The sequence below is a fragment of the Heloderma suspectum genome, chromosome 6 (genome assembly GCF_057233095.1).
Source record: "Heloderma suspectum isolate Gila_16-S chromosome 6, 16-S_ref, whole genome shotgun sequence".
In the NCBI taxonomy this organism is placed as follows: domain Eukaryota; kingdom Metazoa; phylum Chordata; class Lepidosauria; order Squamata; family Helodermatidae; genus Heloderma; species Heloderma suspectum.
The window spans coordinates 105,192,620-105,219,983 of NC_139463.1; the positions used below are offsets into that span (position 1 = coordinate 105,192,620).

General features: G+C 48.9%; 1 protein-coding gene across 1 annotated transcript; it reads left to right on the forward strand.

Annotated features, from left to right (window-relative positions):
- The first annotated feature begins 1,857 nt into the window (after positions 1-1,857).
- Positions 1,858-27,364, forward strand: PRSS53 (serine protease 53). The gene is given in 13 exon segments (XM_084807783.1): positions 1,858-2,001; positions 5,242-5,400; positions 5,402-5,537; positions 11,651-11,677; positions 12,891-13,062; positions 13,978-14,258; positions 15,226-15,392; positions 16,645-16,861; positions 17,745-17,895; positions 18,543-18,802; positions 20,339-20,502; positions 22,704-22,935; positions 24,621-27,364. Coding segments are annotated over 12 exon segments (2,103 nt in total). The 3' UTR covers positions 22,929-22,935; positions 24,621-27,364.

The window sequence follows — 27,364 nt, forward strand, 5'->3', positions numbered from 1 at the left end:
TAGTGGCTTAATGTAGGTGTTAAAGAACATGAACAGAAGAACATAGGAAGAGCCCTGCTGGATCAGACCAAGGGTCCATCTAGTCCAGCATTCTGTTCACACAGTGGCCAACTAGCTGCCCACAGGAAACCCACAAGCAGGAGACAAACGCAACAGCACCCTGCTGCCCATGTTCCCCAGCAACTGGTGTACATAGGCATACTGCCTCTGATGCTGGAGGTAGCAAATAGCCATCAGGATTAGTAGCCATTGATAGCCTTATCCTCCTTGAATTTGTCCAATCCCCTTTTAAAGCCTTTAATGTATATGTCTGTCTGTCTGTCTGTCTGTTTTATTAATTAATTAAATTTCTTAATCACCCATCTGGCTGGTCACCTGGCCACTCTGGGTGATGTACAACGTAAAACAGTAAAATTATACATGAAAACATTATTTAAAAATACCCTAACCCACCCCAAATGCCTGCCTGAATAACCATGTTTTCAATGTGTGGTGGAAGCTCATTAAAGAGGGGGTAGAGTTCCCTAGGGAGGGAGTTCCACAGAGTGAGGGCCACCACAGAGAAGGCCATCTCCCTTGTCCTCACCAGCCTAGCTGTCCTGGCTGATGGGTCAGAGAGAAGGCCATCCGAGGCTGATCTTGTTGAGCGGCCTGTCTGGTGCTACTGGAGGCGCTCCTTGAGATAGGCTGGGCCGGAACCATATATCTATGTACCGATCATCTATCTACCTTTGAAAGCCATCCCAGTTGGTGGCCATCACTACATCTTGCGGAAGTGAATGCCATAATTTAACTATGCACTGTGAAGAAGTACTTCCTTTTATCTGTCCTGAATCTCCCACCAATCAGCTTCAGGGGGACAAGACGGACTCCTGCAGCACCTCACCCACCAGAAGCGGAGCAGCTTCCCCCAGCATCACCTTATTGAATCTACCCTTCAGGAATGACTAAAGCCCCTGTAATACAGCGCCCCCTCCCCAGCGTCAAGGGTCAGCATGGTCGGGCAGCTGCCAAGGACCCACACCCCAGCAGGGGCCCACTGACAAAAGCCCCCTGGACTTGCTGTTCCTGCTCAACACTGCATCCTGCTTATTCACCTGCCTCTCACTCTGGGCCAGACAATGGTGGTGATGAGAAGGAGGAGCAGATGCCACCAGTGCCTGCTTGCTCAATGCCTCTCTGCCTATCAAGCAAGCAAGAGGAGTAAGAGCAACTGGTGACCGTGGCGGTGGGAAGGTGGGCTCACTGACATAGGGGCCTCCTTGACAGTGTCCAACTGAAGCGCCTTCAAAAACCCGGAGCCGGCACTGCCCACACCCGTCCCAGCAAGGCGACTTCAAAAGATACAATGACTGATGGTATTGAAAGTCTCTGAGGTCCAGGCAATGGTGGAGATCCATCAAGGTTACACTGCCCCCATCTATGTCCCAGAGCAGATTGTCCACCAGCACAACCAAGGAGGCCCCAGTACCAAACAACGTTGGGAGCCGGACTAAAATGGAACCAGGCAATCAGTTTCTCCTAGGAATACCTGCAGCTGTGTTGCCACCACATGTTCAGGCACCTTGCCCCTGCATGGCACATTTGAGAGGAACCAATATTTGGTCGGTGGGCTCCAGTTAAAATTAGCAACCATGAAATCCTCCCGTCCCCCCATCTCCTGGAGTAATAACATGGTTTGGCTGAGCTGACATTGGGCTGACACCTCCAGGCAGGATCTTCCAAGTGCTGAAGTCCAGAGCTGAATGTTCTCTGTTTTATTCCAGAATTACCCCATCGGCACTAAAACAGAAGTCTGAAGTGACTCCATTGATGCTAAGAGCACCAGAAACGGGTCTCATTCTCTCAACGGCGTCAATGACTGTGGCCTTTGGAATTTGGCCACTCCTCACCCAGGCAGTGATGAAGAATGCCCAGCAGCTCCGCAAGCCAAGGCAAGCGCTTCCCTTGGCTCCCTTGCACCCGGGGAACGATTCACCCAGGCCTCATCATATTGGGCACGTGAGTTTCCTCCCTCTCCCTCCACGAATGCCAGTCAAGCTTCTTTATCAGACAACCATCACTCAAACTCAACTGGATGGGTGAAGCCACGATACCGTCTAGGCTGGCAGCCAGAATTCCAGTTCAGCAGGAACCATGCTCCCTGTGTCCCCCTGAGGGGAAGGGGGAGCTCTAATACGCACGCAACTGGCACGTATGAGAAAGAAAGTGACATGCATAAATCAGATGGGAGAGGTCTTTACGTAACGGTGCAGCGTTCCTCACACATGTGACTATATGTGTGTTATCTTACGTGTTAGATGCTGATGATGAATATCATTTGGGGCCTGACTTTGAGTCCTGATATGCTCTGGAATTGACTATCCCAGCGGATGAGGTTCATGACCCACAGTTTAGGAAACCTGGTCCCTTGAGACTTCCAGACTAGGCTTTTATTGTGCAATCACCCTGCCTCGTTCATCACATTTTTATGGGGTGGGGTAGGGTGGGGTGTGTCTAGGCAACAACATTGTCTTCCATTTGTAACCCTCTGGCGTTTTCCCACTGCTTCTTCCATCTTTTTTCTTACCACAGAAAATCCACTAAGGAGGGAAAGACAAAATAGCTGCACGATGTCTTTTGTTCAGTAGCGCTAAGAGCCATCTGCCTAGACCAGGAGTGGACATCTTGTGGCCCTGCAGATGTTTGGCCATCTGCCCTAGCCAGCATAGCCAATGGTGAGAGCTATGAGAGTTGTAGGCCAAAACATCTGGAGGGCTACAAGTTGCCCCCCCCCTGGTCTAGAAGCACCCTAGTTTTATATTACCAAAACTACTAGAATGAAAGCCCTTCAGCTAAAAAAACTGACTCCTCCTTTGAAATCACAGTGTGATACTTCTGGTCTGGACCACCTTCAGCCCTTCTTTCTGCCCATTCCCTTCTTCCTTTACCGCACAGTCTCCTCCATGTGGTCTTCTCCTCTTCCTGTCATTCCTCTGAACAACTCCCTCTCTGAAGTCGCAGCCCTCATTTCCTCCCCCACCATCTTTACTTAGCTCGCTCCTGCCTTCCTAAGAGGCTTCTACCCTGTGGCATGTCCTACCTTTCTTTATATTCCAAGCATCTCAGCCAATGGTAGCCAGGGAGCTACATTGTCTGAGCTCTTTGGCCAATGACAGCCAGACAGAACTGTGCCTTCCCCTCCACTGGCCCTACCATTAGGCAGAGTGAAATGATTTGGGGTGACATGAAAGGGCAGGAAATTGTTGGTTATTTAGGGCGCAATCCTATGGGGATAGGCATCCGCCTCTGAACTCAGGGGCGACCGCCTATCCAGTGCAGGGCAGGAGAAGCATGGAGGGGATCGGAGCAGGGGAGGATGCTGCTGGACGACACATAGGATGTGTCGTATCGGCATTTCCGCCTTCCCCGCCCTGGAACGCCCCCTGGAATGCCCCGATTTGGCCGCTCCACACTCCTCTCTGGCAGCACGGAAGGGGGGGAAGGTCAGTTCCTAGAAAACCAGATATCCTATGGCCGTCTAGCCGCTGACTGGCGGCCATAGGATTGCTCCCTCCATGTGTTCTTACTGAATTTTTACTTCCAGGGAGAGAAAGAGAGGCGCTTGTGGGATTTTTTTTTGCCTCAGGTGTCAAAATAACCTGGCTGGCCTTGTCATGTGGGGGGGGCACCATTTGCTGCTCCACCTTAGCCAGCAAAATGTCAGGCCAGCCCTGCTCCTCTCTGTGGCATCTGGGCAGTTTTGTCAGCCACTGCCTGCAGCTTCATCACCACGCTTCTCTGGGCCCTTCTCCGTTATCTGGAAGTGTATTTTGCTACACAAACTAACCCCCTCCCAAGTAGGTAGGCACCATGGCAAAGCTGGAGCCATCAAGCAGTAAGGGCTTCACCAGTGATGGAGCATAGGCTCTGTGGAGCATTATATGCAAATCATACACATTTGCATGATACACAGATGGTACATGCAACATCTGGGATTTTCTGAGTTTCAGCTGGGAGGGAAGGAGTAATGGGTCTTTTCTGTGGTGGCACCCCATTTCTGGAATACCTTCCCTAATTCTGTGTGCCTGGCACCTTCACTAACTTACATCTCATTGTTTTCAGTGGGTCTACTCTAAGTATGAGAGAAGGTTACAACAGCTGGGATTGTATAGCTTGGAAAAAAGGATAAGGGGAGAAATGAAAGAGGTCTACAAAATTATGCACAATGTGGAGAAAGTGGATAGGGAAACATTTTTCTCCCACTCTCAAAATACTAGAACCCTGGATCATCCTATGAAGCTGATTGGTGGAAAATTCAGGACAGATGAAAGGAAGGACTTCTTCACACAGCACATAGTTAAACTATGGAATTCACTACCACAGGATGTCGTGATGGCCACCAGTTTGGATGGCTTTAAAAGGGGGCTAGACAAATTCATGGAGGAAAAGGCTATCAATGGCTACTGGTCTTGATGGTGATGTGCTCCCTCCAGTACCAGAGGCAGTGAGCCTATGTACCCCAGTTTCTGGGGAACATGGGTGGGAGGGTGCTGTTGCTCTCATGCCCTGCTTGTGCATTCCTGGTCGACAGCTGGTTGGCCACTGTGTGAACAGAATGCTGGACTAGATGGACCCTTGGTCTGATCCAGCAGGGCTCTTCTTATACCTAATCTGGGTGTAATCCAATGTTTCATTATAGCTTTTGTAAGCCTCCTCAGACATTTTAATGATGAGATGGGATATAATTCTGTGAATGAATGAGCAATCTGAAATTGTGTAATATCCTACTTCCTATAACTTGGAAATAGTTTTTATTTTGCTAATGAAATAAATTGTGGGCAAGCTTTTTCACCATAAATCTGGTGGGCTGGATCTGGCTGGTGGACAGCTATTTGAGCATCCCTGCCTGAATGCATGAACAACCAAGAATCTTGTGGCACCCACTGGCCATCGCTAATCCACATCTGGGATTTGACAAAAGAGGGTTAATGTAGATTGTTAATCCAAACCATTTTTTACTGTGCGTTTGAATGGTCAGAGAAAACTCCTTTTGTTTGGAAGAAGAAGAAGGAGGAGGAGGAGGAGGAGGAGGAGGAGGAGGAGGAGGAGAAGAAATTAAAAATGTGTGTGCAGAAAGATTTGTCTTCCTAGTCCCTCTTCTATCTCCTCCCATGCTCCATGCAAAAAAGGCCTGTCTTAATCCACCATTAAAGTGTCAAGGAAGATGCTGCCTTACATTAAATTTTGCCTTTCTGCCAGGTCAGCAGGACCAATGTTATCAATACCTACAAAAGCATGCAGAGTTCCATAGAACTCAAGATGACTAACTGTGCTTCTTACTTACACATTCAGAAAAATGCCACATTGTGCAAGATTGATGAGGTGTGGTGAGGCGGGGTGACCCAGAGTGCCTCCTCCTGCTTTGGGCCCTGGGATGTATATAAAACTCATGAGCTGCAGGGAGCAGGCAGAGACGAGAAGACGATCTGCAAGGATGAGAGGACAGGCGAGAAGATTTGCAAGCATCAGAACGCTTTTGCTGCTGGTCCTTATGGGTGAGTACCTTGGCACAGTCTATGTGCAAGTGGGTGGTTGAGTGAGGATGGATCCATGGTTGGACACATAGTTTTGTAGGGATCGGTGGAGATGTGCCTCCAACTCTTCAAGAATGAATGGATGGAAGAAGAGTGGCAGGGCACAGCAGGGCAATGACAAAAGCAAGGATGGAAGCTAGACAGATAGACAGAGAAGTCAGTTCTAGTCCATGAAAGCTTCTGCTGCCACAGTAAACATGTTGGTCTTCTAAAGTATCACAAGATGCCTTGGGGATTTGTTTGTTGCTGCACTAAACTAAGACAACTGTACCCCTTTGGAAGCAGATAGACAGGCCGGCATATGATGGGCAAAATATAGACTGGATGGATGGACAAAGGATGGACAAGATGTGATGGACAAGGGATGGACAGAGAGACATTTGAGATAGCTAGATGATAGCTAGATTGCCAGGAAGTGGGGAGAGAATGTTATATGGACAGATGAGAGGTTCTGGGGCTCAAACTCGGAAGATGTGTCGCTTATGTCTGGAATAGCTACGGCTACAGAGATGAGGGAAATGCACTGCGCATGTGATCAGTGATGTTCTTATCCTCTGGCAACCCTTGAGTATAACGCAAGCCAGTCTCAGCTGATGTCTGGTATCAGAGACTAGGAGCATTTCTACAGGAGCGATTTATTGCACACTCATGACTGGCCACTCATGGCAGTTTGTAGGTCCTTTACATGACGTCATCAACCTCCAGGACGTCTCCTGCACTTTCCCCCTTTATCCTGCTTTCAAAAAGATTGGAGATAAAGCGACAAGGGACAGTAATCCGTTCTAGCAGCTGTGTGTAATGACAGCAAAGCGCGATTATCACAGCACCATCTAGTGGCTGTAAATGAAACATATAGAAACATATAGAACTTGAAGAGGAAGGACTTTCCTCAATTCAAACCACATGTCCACCCGTGTAAAGGAGCTGGTTGTAATCCTGCAGAGAATCTGGAAGCAGAAGCCCCAGTAACGTTGTGGGATAAAAAGCCCAGTGTGGAGAAGTCCTAGGTTCCAGGCTGTTACAGAAAAAGTCTGAAGGCCCAACACCAGCATGAACCAGCCAAAATTAAGTGGCAAAGCTATGCCTTGGCTGTTGGAGTTGTGAATTTGGCTATGGCCACTGGGGCTGGGTGGGAACAACCTGCAACAGGATAACATGTAGTCTTTCGAACAGGATCAGCAGTGTACGGAAGAGGTGCCAGTGGAGGCATTTAGGTCAAAACTGCAGTGTCTCTCATTGGGGGGAATTCAGCACTGGTTGCAGCCTTCCCCAACCTGGTGCAACTCCCATCATCCCCAGCCAGCAGGAGTTGTAGTCTGACACATCTGGAGAGCACCAAGTTGGGGGAGGCTGAGCTGTTTGAAGGAATCACTTCCTCTCATCATTGCATTGTAACGGAGCTGATGCAATGGGAACGGTGATGGCGGGGGGGGGGGAGAGATTGCCTTCCTCTGATTCATACACTGGAGTCAAAAGCATTAAGCCCTAAGAGAGTGGGAAGACAAAGGCCGGGCCGCGTGGTGGAGGGACTGCAGCAGCCTGCACTGCACCTTCTTGTTCTAGGAGGTCTCTTCCTGTGTCAGTCTCAACTGTGTAATTCAACAGATTCCTGTTGAATTCCTTTAGCATTCCTGCATTGTATCCAAAGTTTTGCCATCTCAGCCATTGGGTGGGACTAATGATGGTGGCTATTCTTCCTCCTCATTGGGCCTGCTGTGCCTTCAACATCTGCCTGACATGCAGAAATTCAACAGATAAAGCTTTTCCTAGCATGGAGGCACAATGATGGCCCTCCATACTGTCCTGTTGAATTTGTCGGGGGCGGTGGTGCCTCGATTCTAGACACTTTAGGTTGGATCCAGACCAAGTTAGTCGCATTTAGTTTCCCACTGAAATCAATGGGACTGAGGTTAGTCATGGCTGACTTTTCACACGGATTTCAATGTGCCACTAACTTAGTCTGGATCCTGCCCAATACTGGATAGCATGGAGCTTCGCCCAGGTATAAAACTTTCCACGAATAGGGTTTTCTCCTGCTTAGGGGCTGATTGGATGGTGTATATGGGGACAAGCTGGAATCACCCCATCCCACAGCATTTTGTACTGGCTATTATTGACGCAGAAGATAGACACATTATGCCATAAACAGCTCTGTAATAGGCACAAATTCAACAGGTGCAGTCCCCACACACACAAAGATGTGGTGTGGGTGTCTGTCCCTGTTGAATTTCAGCCTGCCATGCAATCATTAACAGCACAGAACTTCTATCAGGAAAATCAAGATAGCCAATTTATCCAAGATGTAGGGCAGATTACCTAATCTCTTCTTCCTATATATGAGCTTCACCAATCTCTTTTCCCCCCTGAAGCCCTTGTTAGAAGACATCTGAGGATGAGGGGAAACCCAAACGGTCAACCTGTGGCTTTGTGCCAAAAGAATGTGACCCCACCTGGTGTTTTAAGAGAGTTCAGCCTTCCTTCCTGGAAAAGGTCATGCAGCCAAGAAGGCTCTCCCCGCCACATGGTTTAGCTGTACAACCAGTTTTAAATACCAGAGATCAGACCAGCAATGTGTGAACTGCTAATAAAAAAGCCGTTCCCAAACACATGCAGAGTGCCTTTCCTCATCGTTTCTCCCTATCTGGATCCGGCATTAGAAGGAAGGGCTTTTAGGCTTTCTGCTTTTTCACATTTTAGCCCCTGGAGTTGAGAGTTGCGTAGCTCAGGCCCTCAGGAAAGGGTTCCTTGATTATTCTTTTTTTCCCGCCCAGTGTGGCAAAATGTTCTTGCACGGGACTGGTAGCAATTCCAGGATTTTGTTCCCGCGAACAGGACAGCCACAGGGTGCGGCCGAGGGCGCCAGCTGTCTGGCCTCCTGCACCAAGGCTAATTACGATGAACTGGTACATTATAGCTTGTTCCATTTTGCGATAAGGAACAGGGCGGTTGCTTTTCTATTCTTTTCTTTCCTTTCTCTCAGTTTTGAGTAAATGTCTGGCACACCTCTGAAAGAACATCAGGCAGGCAAAGTATTGACAGAGGAGAAAGGCTTACTCTGCTTTTTGTGGTTCTCCTCGCCCTAGGTCAGTTTCAGTTGGGGAATCTTAGTACAAAATGGGGAATGATTATAATCAGGCCCAGCACCAGCATCTGACATCCTAGGGCAAATGCTGGGGCCCCAGGGCCTTGTGAGGGCTCCCTAGCACTGGCAACTGCCTTGCGGCCTCCACATCAGCCAGCCATTTTGATTTCCCCAATGTCCTGTAGTGATACTACGATGGGCACTCCATGGCATGGTGGAATATTAAAATAGCAGCTCCCAGCCATGCTGCCACTGCCAGGTAAACCTCAGGGGGGCCATCAACATATGAGGGGGCCCACCGAAGGGTTTTTTGCCCAGTCACCTCTCAAGCTAAAAGAGTCAGGCAGATCCCTGAGGTGGTAGACTATTAAATATTCCACTTCAGGTTACAGGAGCATTGCTAGGTACTTAAAAGATTCGGGGCCCAGGCTTACAGGACACAAATCTGCATATGTTAATGTATAGCTACATATGCACATTTTGAAACGATTACTCAGATTTATCTGAATTTCACGGAAGGCAAAGCCAGCCAATTAATTTCTCACCTCAAATAAAATACATTCTTCCATTCATTTGCACCCGCCCCAGATCATACCAAATCAGGGGTTCTTCAGTCACAACTGATGATTTGCAGTGGCATGGAAAAATGCAAAAAAGAGAGTGGCGGGGAGTCATGTCTTTAAAACACCTTGCAAAGAGAAAAGAAGCTCCTCCAGGTGTGGACTGGGCCAGATAGAACCTCTTTCCTTCATGTGCTAGATTTTTAACCTGCAGGGAGCTCTGTCTTTTCATCTGGGACAGTGTTCAAACAGTGGCACCCCCACCCCACACCGGCAGCCAGAAGCAGTCCAATCGACTCTACCATTTCAGGAGGCTGTATAACCAACCACCTCATTTTACTATGTGTGTAAGACCAGCTTTGAAAACCGGGATGTGGTAGTGATCCGGATGAAGGATGTTGACCTTGTGTATGTGGCAAACAATCGCAGCCCATTCTGGAGATGACAGGAATAGGATAGCAGTTTCCTCTTTGCTGAGAAAGCTTTGTCTGTGTAAAATGTTGCTTCAGGTGGCTGATCTGGGGGGATAGGCACTGATTCACTGTTTGCTAGAGAGCACTGTTTACCAGGATTTCCTGATTGTGCAAAAAAGCAACAAGGGGCCAGGAAAGGGTGTACTTTTGGATGGGCGGGAACAACTGTCATCACCCAACCAGCCACATGCCCCTGGATCTTCAAAAGTTCTGATGTCCAAACTAGGCTCATACCTCAACTGCTTGCTTTGTGGCAGTAGCAAAGTGGGGAAAGAAGGAGGAACAGCTATGGTGGAAGCCATTTCAGAGGTCCCACCAGCCCTGGAAGGATATCTAGGGCAGCCTTCCCCAACGGCCATGCTGGCTGGGGATGATGGGAGCTGCAGTCCTGGAGGGCATCCAGTTGGAGGAAGGGCTTCAGCCTGGCTAGATGGCCCCCAGCTCACCAAGCATGTGCAGTCGGTGCCTCAGCCTTGGCTGAACTGGCAAGGGGCAGAAGAATCTGCTCTCTTCAGCAAAGCAAGGGAGGCGCGTTGATCTGGCCTCGCTGTGGCCGAGAGTGCCCAGGAGAATATCTTTCCAGGGGCAGAGTTACATCGGACCTGGCGTAATGATAAGGTGATCTAAGGTCAGGTTGCCAATGTGGACAGAGGGGGCAGGACCGGATTTAAGCACAAGCTGAGTAAGCTACAGTTTAGGGTTTCACAGCCTGAAGGGCGTCTCAGGTACCAAACTGACTCAACTGATGAACTGCCATCAGACCTGTCATCTGATGGCATCCTCCACAACTTTGCCGTCCCAAAAATTATGGCAGAAAATGTCTTACATTTGGTGTGATATACAAACAGACATAAAGCAGGTTGTGTGGCTTCTCCAGTTCAGTTGCACTGAGCTGTGTCAAACGCTTGTGTTTCCGTACTTTGAAAAATTTCATAAATGCAAAGTAAGAAATCATAATATATTTTCATTTAAAGCTAATGCAAATAGGCTTATTGCAAGATAGTTAGGCTATTCGTTTTTCATTCCACCTTTGCCAAATATATATGTACAGATAAAAGTTTTATTCTTTCTATTTTCATTGTCCTTTCCGTTAGAATAACAATTTGGGCTGGGGGTGGGGGTGATGCCACAGGGCCGCTTAAGCTTGGCATAGTTTAGGACTTCAGCATGTCGTAATCTAACCCTCTGCTGGGAGGTGGGGAAAATAAACAGACTGCTCTGGTTTGCTCTTGTCACTTTTAACAGCAGCTGGATTACATGGGAAAGCTTTCCATGGCATAGCAATAAATGTTGCTGCTTTTTTAACTGCTGCAGATTAAATGTGGCTATTCAAAGTGTGCAGCTTAAGGGGGCAACTGAAGCAAATGCAGCCCAAATCTAAAAGTCCATGGGGTGAATCAGTGTTGTGAAATCACTGGCATCTGGTGACATTGCAAGATGCTGGAAAGGAAACTGCCTGTTGTAAAAATGTGTAGCCCCTCTGACTGTGTACCTCATACATACATGTTGTTCCTCATGCCTTATATATCTGAATTGGGTAACTGAAGAGATAAGCACCACGGGGGCGGGAGGGGGGGCTTGGCTTAATATTGCTTTGCATGCAATTTACTCCATTTTCAGTGGAGTGAATTTATTCATTCAGCCGCCAGCCTTCAAGTGTAGAGAAATCAAACGATACACAGACACATATGAACTAGTCCTGAGGCTTTCTGGTCAAGCATGGTGACTTGTGAGGAAATTAAAATGAACACCACGAATCATGAGAACCAGGAAGCTGCATTTTAAAAGAATTCCACCTAAAGGGGTTCCCCCTGCACCCCAAATATGCCAGTATATTCACAACGTGATCCGGTGCTTCTGCAGCCAGCATCTACATTCTTGCTGGCTTCGTGTAATGGGTAGTTGTTGGACATATGGGGGAACTTAAACTTTCTCAACCGTTTTTTCTCTTTTGCCTAGGTCTTCATCAAGGATCATCTGCACCAGGTACGTGCCCTGAGACTGTTATATCTTCCCATTAAAAAAATGCTCCTGAGCGAAATGTCTTAGCCAGTATACGTAACTGTTGAAGCTGAAAAATATCAGCGGTGGTGTAATAGTAAATGTTGAAGTACCGCTGCTCATCGTGAAAGTGCCCATAGCCATGAACCGAAGAAGACTCCATACATTCAGGCAGCTGTGTTGATCCATGCCAATGCCAGTTCTGCCAGTTTGAACTGCACCACGAGCAGGCCTTTGGTAAGCAAAGGGGTCTTAAGTGCCCATTCAAGACCAAGCCACCCCCAGATATTTTGCATTACAGCCGGCAACAGTATATTGCGGGTGGGGAAATCCATTTCCCCTCCAGCTACTGTGAGGATTGCAGCTAAACTCAGAGAATAGGGAGGTCTAAGTGAGATGGGCGATGATGTCAGTGTCCCTGTTCATAAAGAAAGTGCCGGGGCTGCAGCCCTGCGAGCCCCGGCTCTGCGGCACCACTGTGTGACAGCACGCAGCCCATTCATCATTGCCTAGAGAGGCAGCTGCCAAGGTGGTACCAGAACCTGTAACTGGGTGTGCCTTTACAGAACAGATGGATTATAAACCCTGCAGCAAGAGCAAATCTGTCCTGCAAGCATGTACCTGTTTCCAGTATCCTGGTTTCCTAGGAACTGTAGTTTGCTGAGGAGGCTGATCCTTCTTTGTTAGGAAAATGTAGGCCCCCCTCACATAAACAAAGTTCTCATGAAAGAGGGAGTGATGATAAAACCAGTTTAAGGTTGCAATTCTAAACACACTAAAGCCACAATTCTACGCCTGTCTAGACAGAAGAAAAGGCCTACAACTCCCAGCATGCCCCAGCCAGCGATGGCTGGGGCATGCTGGGAGTTGTAGGCCTTTTTTCTGTCTGGATGGGCATAGGATTGCGCCCTTATTAAAGCAAGCTTCCCCAGCCTGGGGCCCTCCAGATGGATTGGACTACAACTACCATCATCCCCCAGCCAGGGGAATGATGGAAGTTGTACTCCAACACATTGGAAGGACCCCATGTTGGGGAAAGCTGTATGAAGGAGTAGGCCCCACTGAATAAAGTGGGGCTTGCGTCCAAATTAGCATCTGTAGGATTGCACTGTAATAGCCGCAGAGATAGCCTCAGAACAGCTATTTGTATGTGATCGGTGTTTTTTAATCCCGACTGTCTCTCTGTCCCTCTCTCCAGCACAAGCATGTGGTCATCAAAATCCCATTATTGCCCGGATGGCGGGAGGAATGAATGCCAAGCGCAGTGAGTGGCCATGGCAAGTCAGCCTCCAACACCAGGGAAAGCACCTCTGTGGCGGCAGCCTCATCAATGACCAGTGGATCCTGACTGCTGCCCACTGCTTTTTTGAGTGAGTGAAGACGGAATGCCCCTTCCCATTCCTTTCAGGAACCAGATCTTAGCACAGCACCACTTCCCAGGTGTCCCTCCCAGATCCCATTCCCTCCTGTCCCTCATCTGTGTGGAGGGTTGGGAGACAAAGGGTCCCATGAATGGGTGGAAAGAGGAGCCCTACATTGGCTTGAGGAACAAGCAGGCCAGCAGTGGGGATGTCCATCACTGGGAAATCCAGCCCTTTCGGGGATTGCCAGATTTCTGCAGCTCCCCCAACCCAGCTTGCATTTGTGAGCCGAGCCACAGTTTTTTTCCTGAAATCCAGGAACGTTTTCTTTTTTTAAAAAAATTGTACATAGAAATTTGTGCAACTTGTGGCCACAATAAGCATAATTTGCACAAAGTGTGGCTGCAATTTGCGCGTATTTCTATTTACGCAAATTTTAGAAGACACAGAAAATCTGTGAACTGGCCCAACTCCATGCAGATCGAGTTGGGCCAGCTCATGGGAAATGAACCAAAGTCCAGGGGGCTGAGCTGATGAAGGTCCGACATACCTAGCAAGGGTCCGTGCTCAGCTGGTTCATACTTAGTAGATTCTAGGGCAGGGGTGGGCAATTGTGGCCCTCCAGATGTTTTGAAGAAACAGCAAGAAGGAAAGGCACTGGTACGTCACGAAACAAGAGAGAGAAAGACAGTTCTCAAGTGCCTGAAAGATGTTTTTATTCTGCCCTCCAGATCTTTTGGCCTGCAACTCCCATGATCCCTCACCATTGGCTATATTGGCTAGGGCTAATGGGAGTTGTAGCCAAAACATCTGGAGGACTGCAAGTCGCCCACCCCTGCTACAGGGCATGTCTTGCCCTCAGATATTCTAATTTGTATAGAAGGAGGAAAAATTCTCTCTCTTTTTCATGTTTTTCCCCTCCAGGGTTGGGGAAAAAATCTGCCCTGCAGACTGGACAGTGATACTGGGCCGGGTGAAACTGACAGGCGGGCAGATAAGGGGGTTGGAACGGAAACTCTCCAAGATCATCCCCCACGAGGACTACACTGAATTCAAGAAAGGCAGCGACATTGCTCTGGTGCGCCTCTCCGAGCCCGTCAGCAACAGCCGGGATATCTCACCCATCTGCCTGCCTTACGCTGACCACCAGTTTGCCTTTGGGACCCAGTGCTGGCTGAGCGGCTGGGGAGACATTGCCATGAATGGTGAATGAGAAAGAAAAGCCCCCTGGTTAGAGGGGAGCAATGGGTGGGCACTTCTCTAGCTGAGCGGTTGCTTGCAGAAGGTCCCAAATTCAAATCCCGGCATCTCCAGTTAAAAGGATCATGCAGGAGGTGAGGTGAAGAGCCCTTGAGACCTGGGGAGTGGCTGCCAGTCAGAGTAGATCATGCTGGCTTAGATGGGCCGGTGGTCTGACAGCTTCCCATGTTTGTAATCCAGATGGCGGTTTCAGTAGACCTTGGGTATCTGATTTAGGGCACTTGTGAGGGACCTGCAGGATAAAATGATCAGGGGGCAGCCAAAACGATGAAGAGGCTGGAGCATCTTCTGTCCAAGGAAAGGGTTAAGCATTCACATGGGGTATTTCTTTAGTTTAGTAAAGAAGGAAACAACTAGAGACGGAATCTTATGCATACTTACACAGAAAAAAGTGCTGCAACCCCCAGTATTCCCACACCAGCAATAGAAAGGTCTTCACCTGGCCCTGGAAAGAGCACAATGTAGGCGCCAGGCGAGCCTCTCTGGGAAACTCTTTCCACAACTGGGGTGCCACAGCAGAAAAGGCCCTCTTCTTGGTAGCCACCTGCCTCACATCCTTTGGCAGGGGCTCTCAGAAAAGGACCAGTGAGGTACATATGGGAGGAGGCAATAAGCCGGCAAAAGGTCACGCTCAGAGGCTGCAGTCCAGTATGGGGCCAGGCTAGGGCAGGAGTGGCCTGCCTATACTTTTGGCTTCTCTCCTCTACTCTGGCAGGAGATGGGATTAGAGTGGGAGCTGGTGGGCCATCGGAAATAGCCTGGGAGCATGTGGTGCTGCAGTGTCGCTGTAGCTAGGGAGGTGTAGGCCTGGACAGTTCTCTGGGTAAGAGGCCATGGGAGGCCCTGCATAAGTCTCTTTGTCAGTCTGCTGGTGGGTCTGTGTGTTTCATCTCCACCTCTCCTCCCTTCCAGTCAGCCTGCCAAAGCCCATGACCCTCCAGGAGATGCCCATGGACCTGTTGACCATTGACACCTGCAATTGCATCTACAGCAACCTACGGGACAGGAGAATCGTCAACCCTGCCCTGCCTGGCATGGTCTGTGCCATGACTCCCGACCGCAAGAGGGGTCCTTGCAAGGTCAGTGGAAGATGGGAGTGAAACTGTCCAAGAAGGGGTGGGTGGGACTGGCGCCTCTTCCTGGGAGTACAGGCACCCGCCTTGCTGGATCAGAGGAAAGCGCTGGTTTTTCAAGCAAGTTTCTAGCCCTTATGGATGCATATTTGAGACTGGAAGTGTGTGGCCAGTGCGTGGTGAAACCTTAGAATCCACAGGGCAGGTGAGCAAGGTCTCTGGTGGTGAAAAGCTGACACTTTGGGGGCTCTGCATAGCTCCTCCCCATCCCTGCCTGGCTGGCACAGGCAAAACACAAAACAGTCAGAAGGGGAAATGGGTATAGTGGTGCAATCCCATGCACGTCTAGGCAGAAATTAGTCCTAATGGATTTGGGGGTTTTGCTCTCAGGTCAGTGTGTAGACCGGGATGGGCAACCTCTTTTCTGTCGAGAGACGCATTCCTCGTGGGTCATCTATGAGCAGCGCTGAAGCCATCAGTGGGCAGCACAAGAGCCAAAAATGGGTGGGCCGTCCTTTTTCTCTTTCTGCCACTCTCTTTCCTCTCTCTCTGCCTTCCTGCACAGCAGGCTGCCAGGCAGGGGACAGAGCGCTCACTCTGAACTGACTGCATGCAGAGGGTTTTTGAAACTGACATTTGCGTCTTGAGGACCATAGAACGCACGGCCCGGTGTACCGGAACGCAGCGCAGAAAGTTACAAGATCTGGTTCTCTTGGGTTAGAATTTTGACCCTGTTCCTCCCCCCCCCCCCGCATCTCATGTGTGGTCCCACTAGCCAAGCAACAAGGACGTTTCAGGGGCTAGACTTAGTTTTCTTTAGAGGACAGAGCAGCGGAGACTTGTGCTGCCTTTGTAATACTAAGTCTATTTACAATGCACAAGGAGGATATAAGTGGAGGCAAATCGACACTTCCTCAAGGTGGCAGAGATGCGACTGCACATCAGGTCCCCTCTTTCTCTTCCAAACTTCCAGCTGTGCTGTCTCACACGCTCACACCTCTGCCCCTTCCCTCTCCGATTCATAAGTGTTACCCATCAGAGCTTGGAGAAGGTATCTCATTCAAAAACTCAGAAATATTCCCCGCTATCAGGGAACCATCTCCACTTAACTATTCACTCCCATTGATGCAACATCTACCAGCTACTATCCTGGACTATTGACTAGCAATCTGCTTACCAAAGGAAAGGTCAGCAGCAGCTGGCATATTCACAAAACAGCATATGGGCCTGTCATTCAAAGCCCCTCTTCCCACTGCAGGGTGATTCTGGTGGCCCTCTGGTTTGCCTGGAGAATGGTCAATGGTTCCAGGCGGGGATTATGAGTTTCGCCATGGGCTGTGGCAAATTCTACGGACCCACCATCCTGACCGAGACAAAGTCCTATGCCAGCTGGATCCAGCGTCATGTTGAAGAGGCCACCTTTGCTGATCAAATTGGACCCTGGCCCAGTACCACCGACAAGTACTTATGCACAGGTATGGTTATTTCGCTAGGAATATTGTGGATGCTTTATTTTGCGGCCTACCTATCCAAAACAAGTTTCCCGCTCCACGATTTCCTCATCTTTAATACTGCCTTCCCCACAGCCCTATGGTCGCACCATAGATTTGTGTAAAGCAGGGGTATTGAACCTCTTTCAGCCTGACGGCTGAACTGCAAAGAAACTCTCAGGGGCCACAGAGCTTCTCTGGTCCTGAAGGCAAAAGGGGCAGGGCCTTAGGCAAAAGGGGTGGAGCCAATGCCAGCATATTTTAGCTGAAAGCTCTTACTGCCAGGAACAAAGCTTTAGGAGAGGCGTTTCAGCCTTTTAGAATGAGGGGGAAACTGTGCAAAAGCCAGGAAGCCACCAAACAATTGGCAGTTGGGTGCCAGGAGGCAGGGCCATCTGGGGAACCCTAGAGGGCCAGATGAGGATTCCACGCAGGCCAGATTTGGCCCACGGGCCTGACGTTCAACACTCCTGGTATAAAGGCATCATGATATTGACAGTTTTGTTTTCTTTCCTAATGATCCCTAAGATATAATCAACTTTCCAGGAAGGCTTGGACCCTGGAACCTCTTATTTTAGAAATTAAGCATTCCTCTCATTGAGCAGGACTCGATGGTTTTGTAGGCTTCTTCCAACCCTATGATTCTATGATTCTCCCCCATGTTCACTTCTAGCAATTCCAGTCCCCGGTTACACCAATCAGAGGGGAAGGATGAACAGACAGAGGGGCAGGGGGCAAATTCCTTCTCCCCATTGGAAGCTTGATGGGTCTTGGTTCTTGTCCTAATTTGGGGTGGAGGGATGCTTCTTGTTCACTATGTAGAAGTGATGGGAATTGGAACCATTTGACATTCTGTACTGGTTTCCAGGATGTGGGGTGATGAAGCAGGACATGGCTGGCCATGGGGCTGATGGACTCTGGCCCTGGTACGTGAGCCTGCAGTACGAGGGGCAGCATGTCTGCGGAGGCACCTTAATTGCTGAGGACTGGATTGTGACAGCTGCACAGTGCTTCATTGGGTGAGTCGAGGATGGATGGGTGGGGCTTCCCTTGCAACCTCTGGGTGGGAGAATGAGGCATGCAACAGTAGGCAGAATGCCAACAGGGGAGGCTTTCTCCATCCCCACATGGAGAAAAGCTTCAGTGGTTGAATTTCTGCCTGACCCACAGCTGTTAAAGGCATGGCAGGTCTGCTAACCAAAAGGCACAACACATTCCAGGCGGGTGCAGAACAAGGGAAGTGAGACTTTAACTGAGCTCCCTTGTGGTCATCCTCCAGCAGGCAAATAAGTTTTTATTCAGGCAGGCCTTTGATACATAAGCTGGTCTCTTGCTAAAAGAGCCCCTGTTGGGTTAGCTGCTGTTTGTTTCTTTTATCGTTGTGCTTTTAATTGTGTTGTTCATTGCTTTGTTTTCATGATTGTTTTCTTTTAGTTTTTGATTTAATCTTGGTCTTACTGTTGTTGCCCACCTTGAGCGCCATTTCTTGGTGGAAAGGCGGGATATAGGCCAAATGAATGCAAGCAAAAGCCAAGTTTTGCATCCACAGTGCATGATTCAAATTGTGCCTATTTGCACGTATTTGCTCCTTCCTTCCTTCCTTCCTTCCTTCCTTCCTTCCTTCCTTCCTCTTTTTGCATCATTCCTTCTGTGTCACATTTTGCAGGCGCCAGGAAACTGAGGGCTGGGAGGTTCTGCTGGGTGAGCAGCTGGAAGGAGGGGAGCAAAAGTGGCAAGAGAAAAGAACTCTCCAGAGTATTGTCCTTCACGGCGCCTATGTCAACATGACGGAGGGTTACGACATCGCCATGGCTAAGCTGGCCCATCCCGTGGTGTTCGGCAACAACATCCGCACCATCTGCACCCCATACGCCACACACCAGTTCCCATTTGGCTCCACCTGCTGGACCCGTGGACGGAGGATTGGTAGGCTGGGGCATGGGAGGAGGAGTATGTCGAATTTCTCTTCTGGGGCAGGTGTGGGTGGATTTCAGGCTTGTGGGATCTCCTTTGGCTTTTTAGTAGAACTTGGAGATCCTCCAAGCAGAGCCAGGTGCAAAATGGTGGTGGGAAGAAGTGGAGTCAGATGGAAAATGGTGGCCCAAGGGGCGGAGCTAATTACACTCCATGAACCATATACTGGGGTGACTTGTATATACAAGTACCGATCTACCTTGGATTGACGACAGATTAGGAATTCTGATGGCTTAATGTGAAAGAAGAAAGGAAAAGCCTTTGTGTTATTGCTACTGTTAAATAATTAGGAGCGTAGAAACATTTGACGATCTGCTATAAATCATCCAGTGATCGACCAGTAGATCTTGATCTATCTCCTGCCCATGCTTACCAGCTGCGGGTCAATTGTACTGGGCCGCATCAGGAAACTGAGCACTTTGTGACCAAGCAACACCACATCCAATCTCATCTTGGGCCTAGTTATGTCTGTATCTGGGGTCTACCACTTCAGGCTGATTATGGGAGCTTACATGATTTGAACCCTCCCCCCACCCACAGAAGCTCCCTCCAAAAAGAAAATCAGCATATGCAGGCGGGGAGCGGGGAGGCTAGGCTAGAACCCTTCTCACTGCAAGGGTAGTGAGATTGCCTTACCTGGAAGAGCATTGGATCCCGTCGGCCCCCACCTGCCATCCCAAGTGGTTCAGCCCAGGCACATATTTGCCACCTCAGGGGCAACTAGGCCATGGTCTTAGCCTGGCCAGCAACCAGGCCTACTGTGGGGCTGCTGTGAGGAGGAAATGCAGGTGGGGGGCAAGACGCACCCCTCCACTCCTGAAGGTGGACTTGCCAACAAGTCTTGTCATCAGAACAACCGTTCCCTCCATGCAGTTCTCTTGCCTCGGAGACAGAGACTTAGGGTGGGGAAAAAGCAGCAGTTGCTCTTCGAGGGGGTAGATCTGGCCCCAGGGTCTCCAATCCCTGCTCCATAGTCCAAGGCAGAGGTAGGCAACCTGGTGCCCTCCAGATGTTTTGGACTACAACTCCCATCAGCACAGCCAGCACAGCCAATGGTCAGGCATTATGGGCCAAAACATCTGGAGACACCACGGTGCCTACCCCTGGTTGTAGGAATGTGGTCTCCGGAGAGCAAATAACTTTAGGTCGCTGAAGTGAGGGAGCCAATCTGTATGGATTCAAGAGAAGTCGGCCGCTTTCTCCTTCCCTTCCTCCCTGCTTCAGGATTGCTAGACAGCTTTACTTGGGAGGTACATACCCCCAAGCTCTAACCCTGGTGGCTTAGCCAGTTCCAAGCACAAACAAATATCTCGCCCCAATTTCACACCACCCAGCAGTCTGTCTCCAGTTGTGGAAGTTGCTGATGCTATGGAGCAGGGAGGGAGATTAGGGGGTGAGAGAAAGTGCCAGGGTCTTAAGGAGGTGGGATTCACAGCAGGACATGGAGTAACTCCCCTTAATCAACACCATCTTTCCATCTCTATCTAGATGGGCTTAAGCCGCCGAGTTCTCTGCGTGGCGTGGAGGTAAAACTCGTTGGCTCCAAGAACTGTAACTGCATCTATGACAAGATCAGCAATCCTGGGAGTGAGATCCCCATCACCTCTGAGATGGTGTGTGCCACACCCTATAAAAGCACCATGCGCTGTGAGGTAAGGGGTCACTCTACCTTTCAGCTTAGGGGCCGTTTCAAGCAAATATGTGGGAAGGGGTGGGACTGTGGTCCTGTAACTGACTGGCCCGAGATTGGTCAGTCCTTGAGGCTGAACATCCAAATAGCACACGGGGCCCAATCCACCAGGATGTTCTCTGTTGGATCTTACTGCAGTTCTCAGCAGTAACCCTTCATGGCAGAATGCTTCATGCTGCCGCAACCGAATTCATGCCGCTTTACCGCAGCACGCTGCTTTCAGGCGGTACTTCAGCTGCCACATCCTCCGCTCAAGGGCGGGAGTGAGCTAGGCCCAAAAGACAAAGTCACTCATTTCCTTTTGCATTACACTAGACGACGTTTTTGGATTTCCCAACACAGTGTGTAACGAGTAGTTCTTTGCTAAGCACTCAGGTTGCTTCTGCTGTTCTCATGTTCCCCAGCACAAACGCCACTGAAACGAACAAGAGGTGCACAGGAGTACATCTTCTGGCACAGCTCGTTAGTTTTGGCGGGGCTTGCGCAGCAGAATTCCATGGGTCTGATCTGTTTGTCTCCCACTCAGCTGACCTTAAGCTAGCAGCCTCACAGTGCCTCATGGCAGGACCACTCCTGCAGCCAGGTGCAAACATCCTGGTGCGTGCTCCGGCTGAGAGCTGGTGCAGATACGACGTTGTCCGACTGGCCCCACAAACAGCTGCTCATGCAAGTGGTCAGTTCCCATGGGCAGTATCATGTCAGCGGACTAAACGCACGCAGGGCTGTGGCTCTTTTTCCACAAACAGGAGCACTGCAACTTGAGATTGCCCTGTTCACCAAAAAAGAAAGAGAGAAGTGATTTTGTTAAAATACATTGGATTTGGACTTTTCATTCACGTTGGGCGGCGGGGGGAGGGGAATAGCTTCACCTAAATATGGCTCGGTTTATGAATGGAGTTTGAAACAAGCCATTTTCCTCAATAATTTCTGCCTTCAAACATTTGGGTGGAATTGCTTTTTGAGCTTGACTCATTTTGGGAAGAGAGCTGTCCTACTTCAGAACAAGCGACAGCTGGCTTTGAAGTGTGTGTTTGGAGACTTGGCAGTACCACCACCTGCCCATTCCATGGGTGCTGGGCAAAAAGGGAAACCCAGAGATGGCGTACTTCAGTATCCCCGCAATGCTGCCCCCTTTCGCCCTTCCAGCGTGCAAAGAGACAGACCGCTCTTAGCTGGCCTAAATAAGAACAAGATTCATCATCATAAAAAGCTTTTCTAGCCCCATGGCTAGAAGAGTCGGACACGACTGAACGACTGAACAACAACAACAAAGCCCCATGGAGCTGTCCATATTTGACATGGTGCTGAAATGCTCAACAACAGTAACTGCTTTCTCTCCAACTGCTAGCTTCACATTTGGAAGCAGCCAGTAGTTTCTGATACTTGATGAAGCCCCATTGAGGAACTTACTGATTCTTTCAGTCACGTCTCCTTGCTCCCACCCCCACATAACATCTTCACATACCATCTCCTAGGTGAACAAGACTCACGAACCCCAGATTCAACCATAAGAGGCAGGGGTCCTGATGGTTACCCTGTTCTAATCCATGGTTGGACTCCCCTTGAAGACTAGGATATGGGACCAAGGGGTTTTGGCTCTGATCCATTCTTCCTCTATGCCACCCTTCCAGATGTATTGGACTACAACTCCCAGCATTCCTGACCATTTGACCATGCTGGCTGGGGCTGATGAGAATTGAAGTCCAAAACATCTGGAGGGCCCTGGGTTGAGGGTGGCTGCTCTAAACCAGTGGAACCCCAACTGCTCCAAAATGATGCTTTGGACCTAGGAATTGCCTCCCACATTGTTAGAACCAAAAGAATTCACCTTCCCAGCCAGACCTAGCATTATATTGAGCACCATTGGTAGTTGTTCATCTGAGAAAAACTCTGTCATCATTGGGACTTTTCATACAGAACTTGGCTTGATCCTATATTTACAACTACGTACAACTCATGAGTAGCCACTATAGTGTTAAATATTTCCCCTGAAGAAGGGCCAGACAGCCCATTTGGGTTGGAATCTGGATATTGGTCATTTGAGAGTACATCATTTTCTGTGCCCTATTTAAAATCTTGCATCTGGTTTTGATGGCATCACACTCCTCCCCTTTTGGCTTCTCTTGCACTGAGAGAATCATCTTTTCATTCTTGGACTTCTAGGAAAGCATTGGGGAGCCGCTCGTTTGCAACCACAATGGGATGTGGTTCTTGGCGGGCATCTCCAGCTTTGGAAATGGCTGTGGGACTGTGGTCCGTCCAGGTGTTTACACAGCGGTCAGTTCCTATGAGGAGTGGGTCATGCAAATCGCCTGGTCTGCTTACTATGGTGTGCAAAAGCCTCCTGTCCCGCTGGTCAGTGAGGAAGACAGCTGCCTGAATGCATAGCTTCCAGGTAAGGGGCAGCAGGTCCTCAAACCATGGACATCCTTGCAGTGGGAGGGTCACGGATCAATAGAGATCTTTCAGTACAAGTCACAATCTTTGAAGCAGTGTGACTCTCTGGCTGTAACCACCCACCCACGCATGCATTGACTTACCTTATCACAGTTACCCAATGTAGAAACATGTTTCTACAAGCAGTTTAGAGGCTTCAATGCAGCTGCAGCAGCCACACTCAAGGGCATCCGTCTCCAACCTGATGCTCTCCAGATGTGTTGGACATAGCTGGCTGGGATGCAGTTCCACACATCTGGAGGGCACCAGGTTGGAGACGGCTTCCCTAAGACTGTCCTCTCACCAACACTCACTTTATTATTTTATTTATTTGTTTGTTTTATTGCATTTATGTCCCGCCTTTTTTCCTCTTGCAAGGAACCCAAGATGGCTTACATTCTCCTCCCCCTCCTCTCCATTTTATCCTCACAACAACAACCCTGTGAGGTGGGTTGGGGTGAGAGTCTGTGACTGGCCCAAAGTCACCCAGTGAGCTTCCATGGCCGAGTGGGGACTAGAACCTGGATCTCCCAGCTCCCAATCACTGATCGCTCCTGCAGCTGTATTTTTCAACCCTTTATTGTTCAGCACATTACTAGCCTTTCCCCCACGCCAGATTAGAGTGGCAAATATAATCCCACTTTAAAAAAATCCTCATGATAACCCCAGGGCAGAGGCTGGGCTGAGAGTTCTCAGCTTGACCAGGTCCATCCAGTGGGTTTCATGGGTTGAGGAAGGGATTAGAATTGCCATTTCCTGGGTCTAAATCCAGCATTTCTCCACTGCACCACATGGGGTGTTTTTCAGATGAAGGGATGAGGCCCTGCCAGTCCCAAGGTACTCAGACTCGGAAAGAACATGGGTGAAGCTATGCTGGCTGCCTTGCTTGACCCTTTAAAGCTGGGAGGGGCTGCTGGGCTTATTCATTATACACTAGCCAACAGACCCGGCTTTGCACCAGTTGGAATAGCCCTTAGTTCGATACAGTGAAGCCTTCAAGCAGACTCACACAGCTGTGCCCGCCCCATGTGAGTGAAGCCATACCCTAGGCATGTCCCGTGCCATGAATGCACCCCATAGCCCCCTTAAGGGGCTGGGCTGCCCCACAGCATGGGGACAGAGGCAGGCATATAACTGTGTCCCTTGGCCTAATCTCCCCTGGCTTCCAACTGTATTTACTCACCACAAAGGTATGTGCTGGTTAAGAAAGTCTGCCCCTGAGGCTGAAGATGTTACTGCAGACTTCAACCACTGACACATTTAAATAAATTAAAACTAATTGATGCATTTTTAAAACAAAATCACCCTGAGGTGCACATTCTAGGGTCCCCTTAGTATATATGCCAGGTTTCAGATGTCTAGGTTTCAGAGTCTTGGCACTATGGTGTGGATGGACAGACTCCCCCCCCCTTTTATTATTGTATCTACACCCCACCTTATCCCCTCTCAGGGCAGCTTATAAGAATGTCTTCAATGCCTCTTTCTGTCTGGCCCCAAAGGGGTTGCGGTATCAGCCCCATAGTGCTCTTCCCAGTGTCCCCACGTCCCCAGCATGAAAAATATGGCTTTAATTTTAATAGATCCCATCTCCTAAACTAAATGGGAAAATAATTTTGCTCAGCTTTGTTTTGTTTTGTTTTGCAGGAGCAGGCCAGCTGGAATAAGATGGACAAGGACGGAAGGACAAAACTCGACATGGAACAGACCTAATTTGGTGGCATCAAAAACATGGAGAAATCCTGCTCTTCTCCCCCCGACCCCCATTGAAAAGACCTTTGGATAGACAGCCTTGCTGGTTTCCATCGTGCAGCTGAGTCTGGGGAGATGGGCTGTTCATGGCTACCAACCCGATCCTTCTCTGACATGATCACAGAAAAATTTAGAGGATGCCGTGGGAGTTTGTGGGGGACACCTGGCGTACCTGAAGTCACACCCTCCAAAGAAGATTAGGGGCTCTGCCATGCTGAGCACAACAAAAGGGAGAAAAAACCCAGTAGGATGCAACCTGCTGCTCAGGTTATTTCCCTCTTTCCCATTTTATAGACAGGTAAACTGAGGGAAACAGGCCAGTCTGGTGCTTAGCCACAGAGGTGGGCCCTGGACCAATTCCTCTTTCAGTCTACCTCAAATGTATGCTAAGAAGGAGAAAATGAAACGAATGCATGAGACAACCGTTAGAATAGGGTAAAAACCTCACTACACCCATATCTTGTCAGCTGTAGCGGGGAAAGAAAAATCCAAAGGGCCAGCCAGCTCTGGGACCTTGCCTAGGGCTGCAGCACATCTGAATCGCTGTCGCAGACACTTTGGGACGGAACCTTTATTTATGAATTACTGAAGAATTCATCTGGTGTCCTGCAAGCATAGATACGTAAGTGTTCCAGCCACTACTGGAAATCCCCTTCAAAGGAAATGGAACTTGCACAATGCAATGTTTCCTCCCATCTGTGGTTTTGCTTGCTCTGTGCAGGAACACTGCCTAATATTATACAGTGAACCCTAAGGGAGAGATGGACCAGAGTCCAGATTTTTCCAGGGGTTAGGGTGTCTTGTTCTATTTATTTAAATAGCTTGCATGGATTAAGAGCCATACGTACCAAATTTCAGCTTTCTGGGTCATGTGGAAGTACCCTAAGAATTTGATACCCCCATCAGCCAATCCCAAAAATGTATATATAATTTATGTTCTTCCAGAGTGTTTTGGTATCTCCACAAATCCCTTAAAATAGGCAAGTTTAGGCTGCAATCCTGTGCCCGAGGGACAGCATCCCAGGGGCCAGAGGAGAGATTGGATTCCCCTGTCCGAGGTCAGAGACAGCGCTCTGACCTCAGAGTAGGAGAGCCGATCTCAGATCCCCCTTTCACAGCCCCCATGGATCTTTCTGTAGCAGTTCCCACTCCGATGTTGGAGAAGGAAAATGGGAGGGGGTCCTAGGCATGGCCAAAGCGGGAAGGCTCTGGATCCAAGATATCCAGAGCTCCCCTGGACCCTCACCACACCCCCAGCACAAGGAAACCTTTAGACCAGCCCTGGAGCCGGTCTAAAATATTTACCATGGGTGGGAAATAGTTAAAAAGAGAAAAAGCTGGAGGGAGCAGCGGAGGCTGGTGGCTCCGATATCAGTGGGGCGGTGAATCCGCTATGGGTTTCAGTCAGGACTCTGAAGGAGCCGTCCAAGGTGAGCACCCGCTGCCCCCTGGCATTGCAGCCACCAGCCTCCACTGGCAGTGAGAGTGGTGAATGCAGAACTTGGGAAATGTCAGAGTGTTCTGACGCAATAGGGCTGCCTTGCCTGAGGCTGTGACTTGCCCAGGGCTCCCTAGATGAACCTGTAGCTGAACCAGACTTTAAAGCTGGGTGTCCTGCATCCAAACCCCATTTTCTGGTTGATGCACCACTGCGGCTGTCTTCGAGCCTCGGTGAATTGTTACAAACTGATCTTAGCTCTTGAAGCCAAACATAGATGGGTGAGACCTGGAATCTAGGCCTTCTCTGGTGGACGAATTGTGTCCGAGCTTACTTTCTTTTTAAATCGCGAAACTGACATGGTTATGTGTGTGTTTAACTTAATACTTCATTGTACAAAGTCAATGAACCTACGTGGTCACTATGATCAACATCTGGGGTCTTCCTCCAAGTTCCTCCTCCAAGGGAGGCTTGGAAGGTGGCAACAAGGAAGAGGCCTTCTCGGTGGTGGCCCCCTGATTCTGGAACAAGCTCCCCACTGAGGCCAGCCTGGTGTCAACGCTCTCATCATTTTGGCACCAGGTCAAGACTGTCCTCTACTTCCAGGCATTTAATGGCATACGATGGGGCAATTCTGTCAGCTGTCTTTAACAGGTCTAGTATCATATCGAAATTGTTTTTAGCTGTGTAAACTGTTTTAAATTTTGAATGTTAATTTCTTGTAGACTTTTATTATGATGTTGTATTATGTGATGTTGTGTAGTGTTGATAATGTGGTTTCTATTTATTTGTGAGTTGTTGTCAACCACCCAGAGAACCTTAGCTATTGGGCAGTATAGAAATGAAATGATGATGATGATAATAATATAATAAATTCTTTGAAGAACCCGAATGTTCTCAAGAGATCAACTGATAAATTTCTATGCTTGAGCAGATAACACTACCATTGCTATTTGTAAAGACTTGAATGATTAGCTTGGAAGGTAGAAGAATGGAGGCACAGCAGTACTGGAAGTCTCTTCCTGGGGAGATCCAACACTGTTTTTACACAGGTGCTGAAAACTTTTATTCTGGAAGATATTTTATGACTGATTTTTTTCTAGTTTTAATGCTGCTGTTTTATTTAATACATCTATCTATTTATATTTGATCTGTCTGACATTGTGTATTTATTGTTGTTTGCAAAAGTGGGATATAATTT